Raw genomic sequence first — 19,102 nt, 5'->3', positions numbered from 1 at the left:
TGTGGATTGCAGCAGCTTCCTACCTAAGCTTCCTTTGCACCCTTAACTCCCTCAAGTATCCCTGACTTTCTCTCTCTTTCTTTCCTTCCTTCCTTCCTTCCTTCCTTCCTTCCTTCCTTCCTTCCTTCTTTCCCTCCTTCCTTCTTTCCTTCATTCCTCCCCTCCTTGTCCTCTCCTCATCCTCCTTCTTCTTCTGTTTCTTGAGACAAGATTTCTCCGCGCAACAGCGGTGACTGTCCTTGAACTCAATTTGTACACCAAGGTAGCCTTGAACTCACAAAAATCTGTCTGCCTCCGCCTCCTGAGTGCTGGGATTAAGGGGTGTGCCACCACTGCCTTGGTGACATTTTTTTTCTCTTAAGACTTATTTTACTTTTCACTATGTGCATGTGGGGGTGGGAATATATGAACCTGCGTGCCAGTGCCTGTAAAGACCAGAGGCCCAGATGGAGTTATAGGCAGTCATGAGCTTCCTGATGGGTGATGGGAGCCAAACTCAGGCCTTCAGCAAGAGCATTATATACTCGGAACCACTGAGCCATCTTTCCAGCCCTGATAACACCTTTTTTTTTTTTTTTTAAATCCAGTTATTTGCTATGCAAGAGCCTAGTGTAACCTGGATTTTTCATGAACACCCACAATCCTAGTGCTCAGAAGGCCAAGGCAGGAAGGTCTTGGGTTCAAGACCAGGCAGGCTGTTTAGTGATACTCTCCAACAACAAAATAAACACAAGCTCAGTACGGGGTCAGGAGATGGCTCAGTAACTAAGAGCTTCCGCTGCTCTTGCAGAAGCCTTGGGCCCAGCTCCCACACTGGTTGGCTCACAACTGCCTGAGGCTCTGACTCCAGGGAGTCTGACCTTCAGCCGTGTGCACATTCCTAATGCAGACTGCACGTATGTGTAATTTAAAACAATAAAAACACGTCTTTTTAAAAAAAGCCAGCATGCTTCCTGTTGTGCGCAGGTCAAATCTAGATGTCCATGGCTTCTGTCACAAGCCATTCCTCTGTAATCTGACTGAGAAGCCTGTGAGCTCCATGAGAGACTTCGAGCTACCACACTGCATTTTCCCCTCATTGGAGGTCCTATTCCTTTCTTTTTGTCCAAAGCCTGGTAAGAGTTTGGGGTCAAGTTTGATTGGCTCTGCATCCCACTGCAGGAACTCAGTTTGGGGCAGCCAATGACCCTCCCTGGGGGGCCACTGCTGTCCTCTGTGGAAACCTTGGGTCATGTGGTCTGGTCTGTGGAGGAATCATTCAGAGTTAGGTGGGGGCAGGTAGGTTTGTACCATTTGAACCTCAAAACCCTGAAGACCCGCACTGCCGCTGGGCAGGAAGGCATGGACAGAGCTTCTATGTGGCCACAGCTCTGCAGCAGGCCTGGCCAGGTAGAGCCTGGGATGCTTTGCCCCACAGGACCCGCTGCTGTGAATTGCTGTCCGGGCCACCTGTCTTCTACACAGTGTGCACAGTCCAGCCCTGAATCACTCACTGTAATGATTGTTCTGTCTTTTTAAGAGACAAGCCACGCCCATTCCCTCTCCCATCCACTGAGGCAGGGTGGTCTTCAGCTTCAGCCTGAGTTCTCTCTCTTTTCCAGAGAGGCAGCTTCGGTCTCCTCTCTCTCTCTCTCTCTCTCTCTCTCTCTCTCTCTCTCTCTCTCTCTCTCTCTCTCTCTCTCTCTCTCTCTCTGTCTCTCTGTCTCTCTCTGTCTCTCTGTCTCTCTGTTCTTCTCCCCTTCTCCCTTCCTTTCCGTAACCACTAAATAAATATCCAACCTCACTCTACATGGTGTGCCTATCCAGTCTGTCTCTTACCTGCCACCGCCACATGGCTTGCCTCTGGGTCTCGTGCAGTGCACAGTCCCTGCATCCCTGTCCGGGACTGGCTGCTCTCGGGGCCGCTGCCTGCTGCCACGTTGGCCTACTGACACCACGTGGGGACCTACAGTGTTTCTGCTGCCTGCCCCCGCCGGGGATCTGCAACAATTTTTATTAATTCATTACACTCACTCTCTGACCAGTTCTGCTCTGAATGTTTTTCTCCAGCAAAGCACATGCAAGCACAGGCCCATTTGAGACAGTCACCCATTGGACTGTCTGTCCAGCTTCCAAGGCTACTCTTCCTTCTGGTCATTGCCCTTGAAGTGTCTAGATGTAGCAGGGTTTAGTACAGAGACTTTAGGAGTTAGGTATGCCCTAGTTCTTGGAATATAATTAGATTTGTTTGAACCCTCTCCCAGGGAGGGAATGTTGGGAATGTATGGGGATGGAGGTATAGGGGTTGCAAGGGCTGGATTGAGGATGGGTTCATCTGTTACTGTCTTGTCATCCATGAGTATTTTGGCAGCCCGGTTGCACTCTCCTGCTGAGCAGCAGGACACAGAGGACTCTCTTCTGCAGGAAAGAACACAGGCAAGGCATCCTCTGGGATCAGAGCTGCGTGGGGGTGGGAGTAATGGACTCCTGAAGTCCTTTTAATGCTCCTGACTCACTATTGCCACCTCTAATATCCTTCCTGAGGTCATCACTCAAGGGCCAGGTTCCTTTGACGCAAGCAATACCCTCTAAGACTTAGATCTTGTCCTGTATGTCTTTCGCTCTCCTTTTCCGAAGGACTGGGTTTGTGGGTCATGCTCTTGTTTCCGAGAACAAATTGAAAGCAGATCTTATCATCTGAAAATTCAGGCAGCAGAGGCAAGAGGTTCATGGATTCAGGATCACATTGGATAGCATAAAAAGACCCATCCTAATAAAATAAGGACAGGGGCTGGAGAGATGGCTCAGAGGTTAAGAGCACTTGCCGTTCTTTCAGAGGACCCAGGTACCATTCCCAACACCCACATAGTGACTCACAACTGTCTGTAGCTCCAGTTTTAGGGGATCCAATGTCCTCTGGCCCCCAAGAACATCAGACATACATTGGTACAGATATACACTCAGACATGCATGTGGTACACAGATATATACTCAGGTGAAACACCCACTCACATAAAATAAATCTAAAGTTAAAAACTAAAAGTGAGGGGAGCTTCATCATTTTTATAGTTGGGGAAGCCATGAATAGAGTTTTATCTCTCTATTTTTTTAATTGGTGTAAAAATTCTATTATGCATGAGGATGTAACTGAGGGGTAGTATGTGCTGAGTACGTTTAAAGCCCTGGGTTCAGTCTCCAGGTATTTTCTATCCCTCCTCCCCCAGCAAACGTTGATATGATTCTTTGGGGCAGCTGTGGTGGCTTCTTCTTACCATCCCAGCACTTGAGAGGCAGAGGCAGGAGAAGCAAGAGTTCAATGTCATCCTCAGTTATATTAGGAGGTGGAGACTCCTCTGGGCTTCAGGAGACAGTCTCAGATAAACAAGAAAACAAACAACCAGGCTTTGTGTCTCACACCTACAATCCCAGCCTTTGGGATAGAGAGGCAGGATAACCATGTGTTCAAGGCCAACCTCAGCTGCAACAAATCTAGTCTGAGGCCTGACCTACTTGAAACTATGTTTCAGAAAACAAAGACCAGTTTAAAAAGCACTTGTGTAACCCTTAGCTTCTGGGCTAAGTGGTAAAACATTTGGGGTTGACTTTGATGCTATTCTGGCTGGTTGGGCAGTTTGAGACTGGGGAGGGAGGCAGGTGCCAAGTATAAAGGAAACAAAATTGCTCATGAGCTCATAGCTTAAGTGGGAAAGGGGGTTATTTTAGTGTTCTGTCTGCAGGGGTGTGCAGGCCAAGCTTTCTGTAATGAAAACAACAACAGCAACAAAACTAGAACGCAACTACTCAAAGACAGCTATTCTTGAAATCTTAAGACATCTGTCAGTTAAATCTGTTGTCTACCGTTTTCTGTGTTTGAAGGCTGTGTTAACTTGAAGAAATGCCAGCTGCTCACTGTCCTGGCCCAGCCTCCTTACATGGCCCAACCGCAGCAACTCCATCCCTAACACTCTTTCCTGGAACCTTCAATCAATGGGTTGTGTGGAATCCATGGAGACACAGGGTCAGCAAGGGCAGCTTTGAGGGACTGGTGCCAGCCAAACTGTAAACTTACCTTCCCTCCAGCTCTCCAAACCATTTGGAGATTCTTAGGGCTCCCTGGAATTCTTCCTACAAATCTCCTGTCTCCCTAAATGACCCACAAGTAGTTTCTTTTGCTATGACCGGAGTATGGGTAGTAGAACATTAGTGTGTCAGATAGGGTTGGATTGTGCAAATTACTTGGCAACACTCTTTCCCTTTCATATTGCTCACTGAGGGTGTGTTTATAGCTTACAAATGTCCTTACCCCTCAGCCCTCAGCCCTCATACACCTTTAGTGCCGTAACAGGGATGAACTCTCTCTCTGCCTCTCCCACAGTGGCAGAAGGAAAGGAAGGCCTCCATAATAAAATCCCCTTTCCCGGACTGAGGAGTTGGCTCAGCCCTTAAATGTTTATTGTTCTCCTGAAGGACCAGAGTTTAGAGTCCAGTATATCTGCCTCTGGTAGCTCACAACTGCCTGCACCCTCCAGTGCCAGGAGATCTGATGCTAGCTTTTTGTTTGTTTGTTTGAGCCAGGGTTTCTCTGTGCATATCCCTGGCTGTCCTGGAACTCATTCTGTAGACCAGGCTGGCCTCAGACTCAGAGGTTTGCCTGTCTCTGCCTCCTGAGTGCTGGGATTAAAGGTGTGCATCACCACTGACCAGTGTGATGCTATCTTTTTGTCCCCAAGGCACCTGCACTCATGTCGCATATAGGTACAGAGAGACACACAAATTATGAATTAAAAAAATTCTTAAAGGAGAAAAGTTCTCTTTCTGTATTATGAAGGGGAGGGAACAGGGTCTATTAGTCTTCCTAATAGCTGTCATAACAGTGGGCATCACCCACTATCCTGGAGGCGCTAGTCACTAACCCAGCAAAGTGTGTCCATCACTCAGTGGGATGCTCCAAAAGGACACCAATGTCCTAGTGACCTGTGGCCTGGTCCAGTACCGATGACAGGAGCAAAGGCTGTTTGGGGAGCCTCTCAGAGGTCAGAAGTTTCCCTGACATGGGCCAAGTAAGACCCTCAGTTTCCTACCTCACGTCAGCCTCATAGCCACTCCTGTGGGCTCCTGGGTGGTAGAGGCATCGAGAAGCTGAGAAATATGGACAAAGAAGCCCCTTTCCACCTTCTGTTGGAATAGGATAATCGTGAGTCAAGAGGGAGGACTAGAGGCCCCAAAGCATCCTGGGGATCTGGTTCCTCTGGTTTCAGGCAGTTAAGAGAAGAGGAAGGAGCACTGGCTTGAGAAATGACCATCAGACGCTCGTCAGGGCATGGAGAGCCCTCACAGCTGAAGCAATGCTTTGCTGAGCATCTACTGTGTGTCAGTCCTTTACCAGAGTTTTATTGTCACAGTGAGTGATACTTGGGCTTCACAGTAACTCTGACAGCAGGGAATGGGGTGACTGAGGTACTGAGACAGTAGGTCACGAGTGCTTGAGCAAGGCCAGGATGAATCTCCCAGGGGTCAGTTGTCACCCCGGAGGCCACTCAGTCATGGCAGCCAGGGGTGTGTTTGAGGTGCCTCATCCCACTCTGGTGGGTCTGTGGAAACAGGGTCTAAACTTAATCACAGATGACCTCACTAGGGTTGCCTGAGGCTCTGAGCAGCTGACTTTTCTCCCTGCTACTGAGTTCCTGCTTTCAAAATTCCCATGGCAGGTGGAGGTGGAGGTGTGGCTCAGAGGTACGGGGCTTGCCTAGCATACACAGGGCTCTGGGTTCATCCACAACATTGCAGAAGTTAAAACATGCGCGTATGCATGTGCTCGCACGCACGTGGGTGCGTGTGTACAGACACACACAGAGACACACACACACCGCTCTGAGGTAGTCCTGAGCGGGGTGCAGAGCTGGGCTGCAGTCCCTTTTAGCTGCAGCCCACAGGCTTCCTCACACTGAGGTCTAGTGGGTCAGGACTGCACCTGCAGCTGCAATGGGTTAGATGCTTATGCCCCCTGACTGACTTAGGGTTTCTATTGCTACGATGAAACACCATGACCACAAAGCAAGTTGGAGAAGAAAGGATTTATTTGGTTTACACTTCCACTTGCTTTTCATCACTGAAGGAAGTCAGGACAGGAACTCAAGCAGGGCAGGAACCTGGAGGCAGGAGCTGATGCAGAGGCCATGGAGGGGAGCTGCTTACTGGCTTGCTCAGTCTGCTTTCTTATAGAATCCAGGACCAGCAGCCCAGGGATGGCACCACCTGCAATGGGATGGGCCCCCCCTCCATTGGTCACTAGATGAGACAATGCCTTACAGCTGATCTCACCGAGGCATTTCTCAACTGAGGCTCCTTCCTCTGATGACTCTAGCTTGTGTCCAGTTGACACACAAAACCAACCAGGATAACCTTCAAGTCCCCAAATGATGGAATCAGGAAGTGGGCTTTGGGTCAGAGATTAGGTCATGAGATCAAAGTTTTGTAAAGAAGAACCCAGAGAGCTAGCTCTCTCCTTCCGCCATGCTGAGATGGGTAGGGGGAGATGCCATATGAACAGAGAGTAGATTCCTACCATACACCCAACCTACCAGCTCTTTGATCTTCAACTTCAACCTTCACAACTATAAGAAATCCATCTTGGTTGTTTATCTCGCTGTGGTATTTGGATGTAAGCAGCCTGAACAGTCTTCGCCGGCTAAGTGGTGCAGTTTCCCATGCCCTGTCAGTGGGGTGAGTGCATAGCTCCGTGGACAGAGAGCACTTGCCCAGTGTGTGTGAAGCCCTGGCTTATATCTCCCGTCCCTCATCAACGGGGCATGGATGGTCATCGCTATCATCCTGGCATTAAAGAAATGGAGCCAGGAGAGCCAAAAGTTCAAGGTCCTCCTCAGTTAAGTAGTGAGTTAAGGACAGCCTGTGAGACAAGACAACTGACTCTCACTTCTCCAGTCCCCATGAGGCAGCATTCCAGCTTCTTCAGTAAGGGAGTTTAGACAATGGAAGTGCAGGGTGTCACAGGTTTGATGTGGCAGCTGCAGTACTTAGATTAATAGCTGTGGCCGTGGAATGGCAGTCATGGAGCTTTGACTGTCTTTGGCAGGATGAGGAGGCTCACCCTGACCAGTAAGAGAGATGGAGGGGGCAGGGTTGGGAGCCAGCACTGCCACAAGCCTGCGGCTTCGCCTTAGACAAGACGCTAAAGCTCTCTCTGAACTTGTGCTTCTCCCCGATGCTCTCATGATTTCGTATGCCTGGAGCAGTTATTGTTTGATAAATGACACCCACGGGTTTTCTTATTCTCCCGTGGCTGATCACCTGGTACTTTGCAGTGTGCTTTGTGGTGTGTGTTAGCCGGAGAGGTAGATTAGAGCTAAGGCTTGTGAGTTGCAGGTGAGATTCTAAAAGAGGCAAAACATGTTTTCTGACCCCCTCCTCCATGTTCCCTGTCCCGGCCAGCGCCTCGGCCCCCACGCACACGCACACGCACATGCACATTGCTTATGTGTTCATGTCCTGAATGTCTCGTCTTTCACCCTTCTCATTGTGTCTATCGCTCAAGTCTTTAGGCTCAATGGCTGGCTAAATGGAGGCTGCCTTCTTCTGCCCCCAGTTCATTGTCTACGTGAATGTGACCTTATTTTTCCATTATCTGCATTACAATAACTTTACTATTCCAGGAGACTCTTGCCCAGGCAAAGAACAGATTATTCATTCCAGGAATTTCCCCAAAGTTCCCACGACTCTCCACGAGGAAGCATCCGTGAGCGTTTCACACCTGTGACGGTCAAAGCCCTGGCCTTGCTGTTTCCTCTAATGTGGAGCTGTTATGTCTTGCCCCAAAGCCAACAATGCCCCTGCTGTGGAAAGGCCCTCTCGTGTGATATCAGACAGTAGTTCTCCGTGAGACCTGCCCTCTCCCCTCTCTCCCTGGTGCTGGTCTGTCCCTGCGTCCCTGCTAAGCCCTTTGCTGTCCTGGCTGGCTGGAAATGAGCTGACCCATGCTCCAGATCAATCACTATGAGCCTGCCAACATCGCTTTTCTCCTGAGCAGAAGTCTGAAGCAGTCTTCCCAGAGAGCTTGTTTGATTGCACTGACGCTAGCTGATGAGAGCCAGGCCAGGAGACCTCCAGAGCCCCGATGGCCAGGGTTCTTTATGTTATCTGAGCACACAGAGCTGCTCTTGGGTGTTATGGGGACATGAGTAGGCAGCCATGTACACAGAGCCCCTCGTGACCCTTGACTGGCGGTGAAACGCTACTCAGAGATTTTCGTGGTTAGTCATGGTGGACGGTTAGTTATTCCCATTCTAGGCCCAAAGAAGACCTGAAGAGAGAAAACTCCCCGCTTCCATTGTTCTTTTAGACTGCAGACACACAGCTTAGGTTTCTCCTTAGATCGGGGAGAACAACTGAATGTATGTAGACAGAGAGGTCTTTAGGGAATGGAGAGATGGCTCAGCAGTTAAGAGTACAAGCTACTCTCGCAGAAGCCCTGAGTTCAATTCTCAACGCCCATGTCAGGCAGCTCATAATTGCCTTTAACTCTAGCTCCACAGGGATCCGACACCACTGACCATCTTGAGCACCTGACAGAGAAAGAGAGAGAGAGAGACAGAGACAGAGACAGAGACACAGAGAGAGTCAGATACGCATGTGCACACACACACACACACACACACAGACACACACAGAGAGAGACAGACAGACAGACAGAGACACAAGCACACAGACACAGATAGAGTCTCACACACACAGAGAGACAGAGAGACAAAGACAGACACACACAGACAGACAGAGACAAAGACATGCAGACACACACAGACACACACACAGAGACAGAGCAACAGAGACAGACAGACACACACACTTATACACAATTAAAATTTAATTTGTTTGGCTTTTTTCAAAGGTCTTCCCGAGGGGCTTTGACCAGACACGGAGCTTGCCATGTGGCAGGGGCCTACTGTGGAAAGAGGTCCCCAGTGACAGGTGAAATGGCATCCAAAGGAAAACATTACCAAGAAATGTAAAAGGGGCCTGGCGGCACTTGCTTTTAGTCCGAGCTCTCAGGAAGCAGAGATGGGTGTTTCTCTGTGAGTCCGAGACCAGTCTGGGCTAATGGGCTCCAAATCTGTCAGTCACACAGTGAGACCTCAGCTCCAAAAACAAACAAGCAGGAAAAAAAGAACTGACCCCTGGACAGCTCTGGACCAGAAGTTGTTCCCTGGCCCTCACTAAGTTACACTTGTTTCTGTCACACTTGTTGTCTCTCTGTCACACTCATCTGTCACACTTGTCTCTCTACACTCATCTCTGTCACACTTGTCTCTCTACACTCATCTCTGTCACACACTCGTCTCTCTGTCACACTCGTCTCTGTCACACTCGTCTCTGTCACACTCTGTTGCATTTGTCTCTGTCACACTCGTCTCTCTCATACTCGTCTCTCTCATACTCGTCTCTGTCACACTTATCTCTCTATCACACTTGTCTCTGTCACACTCGTCTCTGACACACGTGTCTCTGTCACACTCGTCTCTCTCATACTCATCTCCTTCACACATCTCTCTATCACACTCGTCTCTGTCACACTCATCTGTCACACTCGTCTCTTCACACTCGTCTCTGTCACACTTGTCTCTGTCACACTTGTCTCTCTACACTCATCTCTGTCACACACTCGTCTCTCTGTCACACTCGTCTCTGTCACACTCGTCTCTGTCACACTCGTCTCTCTCATACTCGTCTCTGTCACACTTATCTCTCTATCACACTTGTCTCTGTCACACTCGTCTCTGACACACGTGTCTCTGTCACACTCGTCTCTCTCATACTCATCTCCTTCACACATCTCTCTATCACACTCGTCTCTGTCACACTCGTCTCTGTCACACTCATCTGTCACACTCGTCTCTTCACACTCGTCTCTGCTACACTTGTCCCTGGGCATGCCTGGAGATGGGTGAAGTGCTGTGACGGTTTTAAAGTCTGACCAGATTGTTTAATGTGGTGGCCTTGGGTGACCCGAGCCTCAGTCAGACCACACGACTGGAAACTCCTGGAAGGAGACTAAAGCCTCACTTCCTTTATTTAGTGCCGCTAAAGCTCACAGATAAAAATGTCAGGGAAGGCGAAAGACGGTGTGAGCCTGTGCCTGAGTTCCATGGGGTTACTCTACTTACTGTGGCCTCCGAAGAAATCAACCCATTATGGTACAAATTAAAAATATGGTTAAGTTTTTAAATTAAACTTTATTATTGTGTATGGTGTTGGGGGGAGGGACGCATATGTAGCCTTCATTGGTCTAGACTAGCTGTGTACACCAGGCTGACCTTGAACTCTCAGAGACCCTGTGCTGGCATTAAAGTAGCCACTATAATTGTTTGTTTTTTTTAACACTATTATGATGATGATGTAAACATGTATGTATGTTATGTACGTGATGGGGGTGTGGGGCACCTGCATGGATGATGACTGTGTGGAGTCAGAGGACACATTTGTAGAGCTGGGTCTTTCCCTCCCCCTTTGTGTGGGCTCAGGGGATTAAATCTGGGTCATTAAACTTCCGCAGGAAGTGCTTGCCCACCGAGCCCTCTCACTAGATACCTGCCCTGCTTCTTAAGAACATTTTATTAAAGACTACTGGGCATGGCAGCCCATGCTTGAAATCCTAAAACTCATGCTGACGCTGGTGGCACACACCTTTAATCCCAGCGACCTACAGGCAGAGGCAGGAAGGAGTTCAAGGCCAGCCTGGGCTACAGAGGGAGCCCAAGGACAGCCTGGGCTACAGCGCGAGTTCCAGAACAGCCACGGCTACACAGAGGAACCCAGTCTCCAAAAACCAAAACCAAAACAAACAAAAAATCTTAACTCTCACAGGAAATGAGGTCAAAGGATTGCCCCCAGTGGTCTGGCCTCAGACTTGCTACGAAATGCAGGCTGGCCTGGCCTTGAGCTCCTTGCTGCTCCTCCCCTCGCTAGGTTACAGGCGCGCAGCTCAGCTGCCTTATGTTGGGTCCTGTATAAGCAGGTGCAGAAGTGCGTGCCCTGGTTCATAGTGGCCATGTATGCTGGCAGAGTTGCCACAGTCTCAGGCAGGGTCACCACTGCTGGGATGAAACACCATGACCAAAGAGCAAGCTGGGGAGGGAAGGGTTCAGATGGCTTACACCTCCACATCATAGTCTGTCATTGAAAGAGGCCAGGACAGGGACCTCAAGGACAACGAGAACCCGGAGGCCATGAAAGGTGTTGCTTTCTGGCTTGCTCCTTCTGCTTCGCTTTCTTCGAGAACAATGATCCCAACCTGTGGGTCATGGCTCCTTTGGCAAACCTCTACTTCCAAAAAATATTTACATTATAATTCATAACAATAGCAGAATTATAGTTATGAAGTAGCAACAAAAATAACTTTATGGTTTGGGGGGTTCACCACAACATGAGGAACTGTATTAAAGGGTCACAGCCTTAGGAAGGCTGAGAACCACTGTTTTAGGACCCAGGACCGCCAGTCCAGAGACGGCTCCACCCTCAATGGGCCTGCCATCAATCACTAACTAAGAAAATGCCCTAGAGTCTTCCTAGAGCCTGGTCTTATGGAGGCATTTTCTCAATCGAGGTTCCTGCCTCTCTGATGGCTCTAGCTTGTGTGTCAAGTTGACACAAGACTGGCCAGCACAACCTCTAAGGCCCAGGTTGTTACAATGCGATCCATTACCTTGTCGGGAAATGTGGGACCTCATACCAGGCTCAAAGCACTTGGGCGAGAACCCGAATTTCAATAATCTACCTAGGCGATTCAAGTGCACGCTGACTGCGAAGTCCTGGGCAAGCATTAATTGAGACAGGGTCTAGGCTTCCTCCAGGCTTATCTCTGGAGTCTGCTCTCACCTGCAGACGTAAAACGAACGGTGAAATGTGCTGTGGATGGTGGACTTAATCCCAGACTGGAAGTCATTTTCGCTCTGAACCCAGATTCTTTCTTGCCCCCATCCAAAGGGTGCCAACGCTGGGTTGTGAGCTAACTGGGACAGACGCCCCAGATCCCCTTGCCCCCTACTCTGCATTGGGTGACCCTGCCTGGGACTCAGGCTCTCTCTCCTCCTGAGTAAGGGGTTCTGAGACAGAGGCCCCGGCCAGCTCATCTGTGGGCCTCTGGGAGGACTGAAGACTAATTCTTCATAATGCAAACAAATGAATGAGACCGAGAGTCCGTCCCACTTCTCGGGAGGGAAACACACAGAACAGCAAGTTTCGGTTCCTGTAACGTTCCCTTATTTCAAATGTGGAAACAACCTGGATGTTTCTGTACAGGGATCAGAGGTTGGGGAATGCTTCTCTGGGTGAGTTCCTGAATGAACTTCGAGAAACCTGACCTTTCTCATCAAACAATGACCCTAGGCGGGTTAGTGAAGTTGTGGGGCTTGGGGACATGGCAGGGGTGGGGTGGGGGAGACGGGGAGAACGCTCCTCCTTGCTCAGTTCTGGTTGTCTACGTTTAATCACTTCCAGGACATGAGACGTTTCAATGTAAGGCACCCCCACCCCCATCCTTCAGCGTTTCCAGGCCTTATATTGCTCAGACTGGAGTTTCTTTCCTCCTTTATAGAAAAACTCTTCCGGATGGAAAAAACCGGTCCACCTGCCCTGTCACGGCAGTGTGTCCGGCAGCAGCAGGAGGTACGGGCAGGATGAACAAAGATCAAAATTCGAGGAAGTTGCTCACATGACTATTTCCCGCATGCTGTTATTTCCCTCTTTCCCAGGCTCCTTCATCTTTCCCTGTCTCAACGAAACTTCCAGGAGAAAATCAGGGGTGTGAAGGAGGGCTTTCTGTCCAAACTATCCTATTGGGAAAGGATAGCAAACTGAAGACTTACTATAAATCATATCTGTTCTAAATTTTTCTCTAGCTATCTAACCAGCAGGCATAACAGAGACAAGAATGAGAGATGAGGATGAACTTCAGTCTTTCACTGAGCCTAGCTACCTCAGGATTTGTGCAGGTCATTGACTCCATGGGCTCACGTGACTCAGAAGAAGACCCTCCCTCCACCACCACAGAGGATGAGGGCCCTAGGCAAAAGTTGGTCTGAGATCTAGGAAAGGTAGAACACTTCTTCTTGTTCTATTTCCCCAACCTTCCACACAGAACAAAAGTGAGCCTGTATAGGTGTGTCTTGGTTTTATGTGACATGCTTTTGTTTATGTAGATCCTCCTTCCTCAGCTTCTCAAGTGCTGGGATTAAAGGCGTGCGCTAGTGAACCTGCCTTAAGAAGCTAAGGAGAAGCATTAAGGGCATCACTACAAAATCAAAACCAAGTTTCTCCCCTTTGTTCATTAGGATATAAGGATTCTCTCCTGGGTCCGCACGTTTCTCACTTAGCTGAGTGAGCCTAAATCAGCAATGCTGTGGTCAGCCCTGGACACCTGAGGTAGATCCTGGGGCACCTGGCAGGGGACACAGGGACCACCACAGTGCTTAGATCCAGACAGACTATGGTTGCAGGAGTGGGACGTGGCTAGCTTTGCCCAGTTTGCAATGGTGCTTTTTCTATATAAAAGACTCCCCGAGAGTTGGGGTAAGAGGAAGATGATCACCATACTTTTTGACATCATGTGCGGATCCAGAACCGGATAAGGAAGCACGGTAGCAGTATCTGCTCAGCTATAAGCTGAAGCACGTTCATTTTATTTACCTATCATTCTGGCATTTGACATAAGGTCACCTCACTTCTTTCTCCGGAAAAAAAAAAAAAAAAAAAAAAAAAAAGATGTATTCTGAGGACAAAAACGTTAACTACCAAGGTCTTGATGCAATTTCACAAGTGACTGACAATTGTGAAATCGCCTTTGGCAGAATCACTCAGTAGAATCAGTACGCTGTGCGGATGGAAAGACTTCCCCCAAGCTCACTAGCCCCGAGACTACGGTTAGTGACAGAACAGATGTGTGGCCTTATGGCTAACAGCCTGCAAACAAGAAGGCATTGGGTAAGGGAGCCAGCTTCCTCTCCTCAGCGTTCCCTGCACAAGCTGTCCTCTGGCTCTCCTGCTTCCCCTGTGAAACACAGGGTGTTGTACAATCGCCGTATGTTTTCTTCCTCAGCACTAGATGCCCGGCGCTGTCTGTTTTTTTAGTCTTGTGCAATGTCTACAACAGCCCAGTCAATAAATGAGAAGTCTCAAGGTGACTGTCTGCTGGGTGTCAGGACGGTACTTCTGACTCCAGTCCCGCTCTTGAGAATTTTCCGAGCTACAGCGAATGAACTCGGCAGATTCCTCTCGTGCAGCTAAGTTCTAAAGTGACAGCAGGGTTCTGGAACCGCTTAAATCGAGGAGAAAGTGACAACAGAGCCTTCAGTGACAGAGCAGGTGGCTCGTTGGTACCCCAGCCCAAGGCTGGCATTTCCTGTCACCCTAGCAGGAGCCTCTCGCCCACACAGGGGTTACAGGGCTGCTGCAAAGCTTCGCTGGGAGGCTGGGCCTAAAGCGAGCTGCTCTGGCCTTCCTTAGCTGGCTGTGCACCGGCCCCCCCACAATCCCAGCCCTCAGGAACAAGCTATTCTCGGAACAGCAAAGGAGCAGGATGATGCTGTTTGTAAAAATCTGTTTAATAAATATACATCTCAGAAGTACCAAAATAATTACCAACAAAATACACCATATACAACATTTACAGGAGGGTAACACACACCTCAGTTGGGAGTGACGTAAGCACACACCACTGAACACCTGGTTCTCACCGGGGAGGACACACTGGGGTCAGCTACTAGATCTAGGGTGGTTCAATCAAAAGCACAATAAATAAAATGTGGTCCTTTCATTAGCGTCTGGAAAACCACCTCCCAAAATCCCACACACATGAACTTCAAAAGACATTTTCTTTGAATTCCGATGATCTGTTTCCCCAAATTTCACAGAAACAACAAAACGAAGGCTGAATCACCGCAGGAGGATGCTCGGGATGAGACCGTGTGCCATGTGCTGGTAAGGATACCCTTTTTTTTTTCCTTTTCTTTCTTTTTAGAAAAATAAAGCTCTTGTTTTGTACAAATATACAAGTCCGTGTTCTCTGATGCTTTGCACTCACAACGTCAGACGCTGGCCTCCAAACACACAGTCATCATAGGGCAGCTGAAACAAGAGGGGGGAAGGCGAATTAAATTCCTAGACATTGCGAAGACGGGAGGGCCGCTTCTGCCAATAACTCATATTCTTGGGCTCTTTCCTCCTTAACCCAAATATAACCAATCCCCCAAGCTGTAGGAGCTTTCCTTTATTGATTCTCTCCTTTAAAAAAAAAAAAATCTAAGCTATTGCAGGAGGTGTACCTCAATGGTAGAACACACGTGCCTAACACCACGTGTTAAGGCCTGGGTTCAGGCTCCGGACCCCCACCCCCAAGGATAAGCTATTAAAGCAAATCAGAGAGACAAGCTCTTGGGATACTGGTTTTGCAAGCTGAGTTTGAGAAGTTAAATAATTACGCTGCGATCCCCAGAATAAAGACTAGCTCTAGGGACGTGAGAGGGCTAAGGGAGACTGGGCCATCCTGGCAGTAAGCGAGCATTCACCTCATCCTCCGTGAACTCGGACTCTGTGTCGTAGCAATCCTCATCCTCGCTCTCCGGCAGCGTCTGAAGGTTTTCCATTGTCAGCTGGCCCAGCTGCTGCTGTATCCGGGTGCTCGGGCGGCCCCAGGTGAGCTGATAGGGGGAGTAGCCTTGGTAGGTGACTCTGTTGACATCAGCGCCACACTTCAGCAAGAGCGAGACCAGGTCAGGATTCTGCAGGTCCACCGCAAGGTGGAGGGCTGTCCGGCCATTGCAGGGCTCCTGAAACCAAAAGCCATCAGGGATGTTTAGGGTGACATCTGGAAACACACTTGCAGGAAGAGCGAGTTGGGAAGAGCTCGGGAGGAACCCCAGGGGCTCCATCTGGAAGGAGATGTGCTCACCTGCGCATTGACATCTGCACCCAAAGACACCAAATGCTCCACGATGCCCAGGTAGCCGTGGATAGAGGCTAGGTGCAGACACGTGTGGCCTAGGGAAGAGACGAAAACTGTAACTACTTGTTGAAACACGCACACAGCTCATGCCCTATCTTCTTACGGGACAATCACAAACATCCCCAGTTTTTAAGAACTCAGATCTGGGTTCGGATTGAACATTACATAGACACCAAAGTAGGAATTTTTAAAAGTCCATATTGTCTGAACTTTTTATATGTTGAGAGTTGAAGCTCTAGCCTAAAGTGGGCCCACCTCTCCCTTCCCAGTGTCTTGGGATGGACGGGCAGACCTACCGTTGTAGTTGGTGGCCTGCAGGATGGAGTGGAGATGCTGGGGTGTGCAAGTCTGTGTCAGGACTCCTACACTGGCCAGGCAGCCCTGCTCACAGGCAAGATGTAGAGGGGTATTTCCTCGAAAGTCTCGGAGCTCAGGATCACAGCCAGCTTCCAAAAGTGCCTCAGCAATTCCTGGCTGGTTGGTGATCACAGCCAAGTGAAGTGGAGTCTACAAACGGAAGAGGAAACAGAAAGGGGATAAGCCATGGGGCAAACCCATCGTCTTGGGTTTCCTGAACCCCAGACACCTCCTTGCTGTGGATTCTGCTCCTCCCAGATGGCTACAGGACATCAGCAAACACAGGCCCCAGGTGGGTCATTAAACCGAAACTAAACCCCTGGGATTTTCCTCAAGCTCTAAGACGTTGGCTAATTTGAATTTTGTAAAAGGCCAGGGCAGATAAGAGCTCAGTGACTATTAATTTAGAAACTCTTCGGGGGCGACTGAGCTAACATCCAACTTCGCCACCAGGTCAAAGAGGGCACAGCTGGGCAAGCGCGCACCTGCTGCAGGTTGTTCTGGAAGTTGAGGAAGGCGAGGTCTCCCTTCACCTGCCGAATCACTTCCATGGTCAGAGTCTTCTCTTCATGGATGATTGCCAAGTGCAGGAACCTGAAGGACGACAGGGAAAGCCCCCAAGGGGCGGTGAGCGCACTGCGTGGGGCCCCCCAAGAGGCGTGGGCTGCGGGGGATTGCGCAAGGCCGGGGTTTCTGGAGGCCGCGGCCCGCGGTGTTTTCCGCGAGGTTATTATGAGCTGAGTGTTCCTGGCAGGCGCCCAGGGACTTTCCGTGCGCCACCCCCTCCGGGCGGGCGCCGGCGAGACCGGCCCGCCCTCCCTTCGGCCGCCCGGAACGCAACGCCCTGTACTTCCCCCTCGCGGCCCCGCGGCTGCGCGCTAAACTCTGCCAGGCTGGGACTTGGCGTCCCCGCTGCCGCCCCGCCCCCCGGCCTGCGATCGGCGGCTACGCCAGGTCTCGGGCGCCCGGGAGGGGGGTAGGGGAGCTGGGGGAGAAGGGAGAGCTGGGGCGGAGGAGGGGGTGGGAGAGGAAAGAAGGCCGAGGCCCAGGCGATCGCAGCCCCGCCGTGCAAAGCCCCGAGCACGCCGCGGGCCTCCCCCCCCGCGCGACCCGGCTCGCCCGTGCCCGCCGCCACTTACGAGTCTCCGTCCTCCGTGAGCTGCTGCTTCCAGGGCTCGGCGGCCAGCTGCGCCTCCTGCGGCTGCAGGCGGATCTCGCGCAGCTCCTTCACCATCTGCTCGTACTCCTCGTCCTTCATGGAGTCCAGGCCGCTGTCGTGGCGATCGTCCACCAGCCGCTCTTTCTTGAGGCCGTCCCGCGGGCCCTCCATGGCCCAGTCCTGGCCTTGGCCGACCGGCTGAAACATGGCTGCGCGGGGCTGCGTGCGGGGCTGCGCGGGGCTGCAAGCTGCTGGCTGCTGGGCTGCGAGTTCCGACTGTTGTAGGCTCGCCAGCGCCGCCGCGGCGCCCTATAAACGCTGGCAGGGGATTTCTCAGGGGCGGGGTCAGGCGGGGGAATTTCCAGCCAGTCAGACTAGAAAAAGAACTGGCTGGGTCCTGGACTGTGGAGCCTAAGCCTAAACCCAGGGCTGGGGTTCATTGGAGAAACTCCCTGGGATGAGCCACTGGGGTCATGTACGGGGAACTTTTTGATGAGCCCTGAGTGGCTGGAAAGTCCTCCCGACCAGGCCCCCTCCCCTCTAGGTACTTCCCTGCAGCCTGCACTCAGTAAACCCAGGCCTCTGCAAGAACCCTTCTTTCCCTGGGGTTTCCCACCGTCCTTTCGATGTGGGGTCCTGAGCTGCTGAGATCCCAAGGACACAGACCTGCTGGGCGGTTCCTCTTAGCGACTTGCCACTTTGCAGGTCCTTTCCGGTTTTTGATCTTTTGAAAACCCAAGAGTGGAAATGCTGGCTGGCTGCAGGGATTCGCTTCTCTTAAATTTCTTCGAGGAAGGACGGATGAGTGGTTCTAGGCTGTCTGTGTTTTGCCCATTCCAGGCCTTTCGTAGTGCAGGGACATTTGGCTGTCCCTCACCCCCCCCCCCACACCTTTATGAAGCTGGGAAGCTTTGACATTAAAAAGACCCAAGCGCTTGGAGAACCCCTAGATCATTTTTCTAGGGGTTGATAATCTGTCTCCTGGGGGAGGGCGGACCCTAGCTCTATATGGGGAAAATATAGTTAAGCGAGGTGTTAGTCTTTGTAGTAGTTGTAGCTTCCTAGCAACAGTAACTGTTGAGTTCTTGTGTCCGATTTACTTCTTACTGCAGAGATGGAGGCTGGGCTTATGGTGAGTACCTAGCAGAGCAACTGGGTTTGTGCTTTAGCCAAGGCTGGCCCTTAAATACAGCAAAGAAAGTAGCTGCAAGGCATCCTGTGGAGGCTCAAGGCAGTCCTCACAGTGACCACATCTGAGCCCTGCTGGCTCTCCCAGCTTCCGCTACTCCCCAGAGAGAGGGATTTGAGCCTGTGACCCTCTATTCTACCTGCAGAAATAGAATAGCTGCTTCTACCCCTTCCCCACCTACGAGCCTGCAATTGTGAGCTGAACTCATTAACTTCTCCCAGAATTAGCGCAGGAAAAGTAAAACATACCGGAATTTGTTAGACCCAAGAGGCCTCTATAGTTCTGCAGATTTCTGGTGAGAGTTGAATGATCTTCCTCTTCATGAGCCATATACCAACTCGCCTCTCTTCATAATTCCATCCCTCCCCCAGTACATGGATGTGAGGACACTGGGGGGGGGGGAAGATGT

The 19,102-nt window shown here is 50.5% G+C and overlaps 1 protein-coding gene across 1 annotated transcript; it reads right to left on the bottom strand.

The window, feature by feature from the left end:
• Window positions 1-14,567: 14,567 nt before the first annotated feature.
• Nfkbia (NFKB inhibitor alpha) lies at window positions 14,568-17,799 on the bottom strand. Its single transcript, XM_038336850.1, has 6 exons — window positions 17,485-17,799; window positions 16,831-16,939; window positions 16,285-16,495; window positions 15,935-16,023; window positions 15,552-15,812; window positions 14,568-15,111 (listed from the first exon to the last, which is right to left on the bottom strand). The coding sequence occupies exons 1-6, from the start codon at window positions 17,709-17,711 to the stop codon at window positions 15,064-15,066; spliced, it is 945 nt and encodes a 314-aa protein (XP_038192778.1). The 5' UTR covers window positions 17,712-17,799; the 3' UTR covers window positions 14,568-15,063.
• Window positions 17,800-19,102: the final 1,303 nt, after the last annotated feature.

This window comes from Arvicola amphibius, chromosome 7 (assembly GCF_903992535.2).
Source record: "Arvicola amphibius chromosome 7, mArvAmp1.2, whole genome shotgun sequence".
Taxonomy (NCBI): domain Eukaryota; kingdom Metazoa; phylum Chordata; class Mammalia; order Rodentia; family Cricetidae; genus Arvicola; species Arvicola amphibius.
The sequence above is the reverse complement of the archived record's forward strand: the minus strand, read 5'-3'. Positions and strand labels throughout refer to the sequence as shown.

What these genes read in the sequence shown, in the direction of transcription:
- Nfkbia (XM_038336850.1), bottom strand. Translation starts at nt 17,711, where the DNA reads ATGTTTCAGCCGGTCGGCCAAGGCCAGGACTGGGCCATGGAGGGCCCG. An exon ending in CTCACGGAGGACGGAGACTC is followed by an intron (nt 16,940 to 17,484) that starts GTAAGTGGCGGC and finishes GTCGTCCTTCAG; the next exon opens with GTTCCTGCACTTGGCAATCA. An exon ending in CCGAGTTCACGGAGGATGAG is followed by an intron (nt 15,112 to 15,551) that starts GTGAATGCTCGC and finishes CTCTTGTTTCAG; the next exon opens with CTGCCCTATGATGACTGTGT.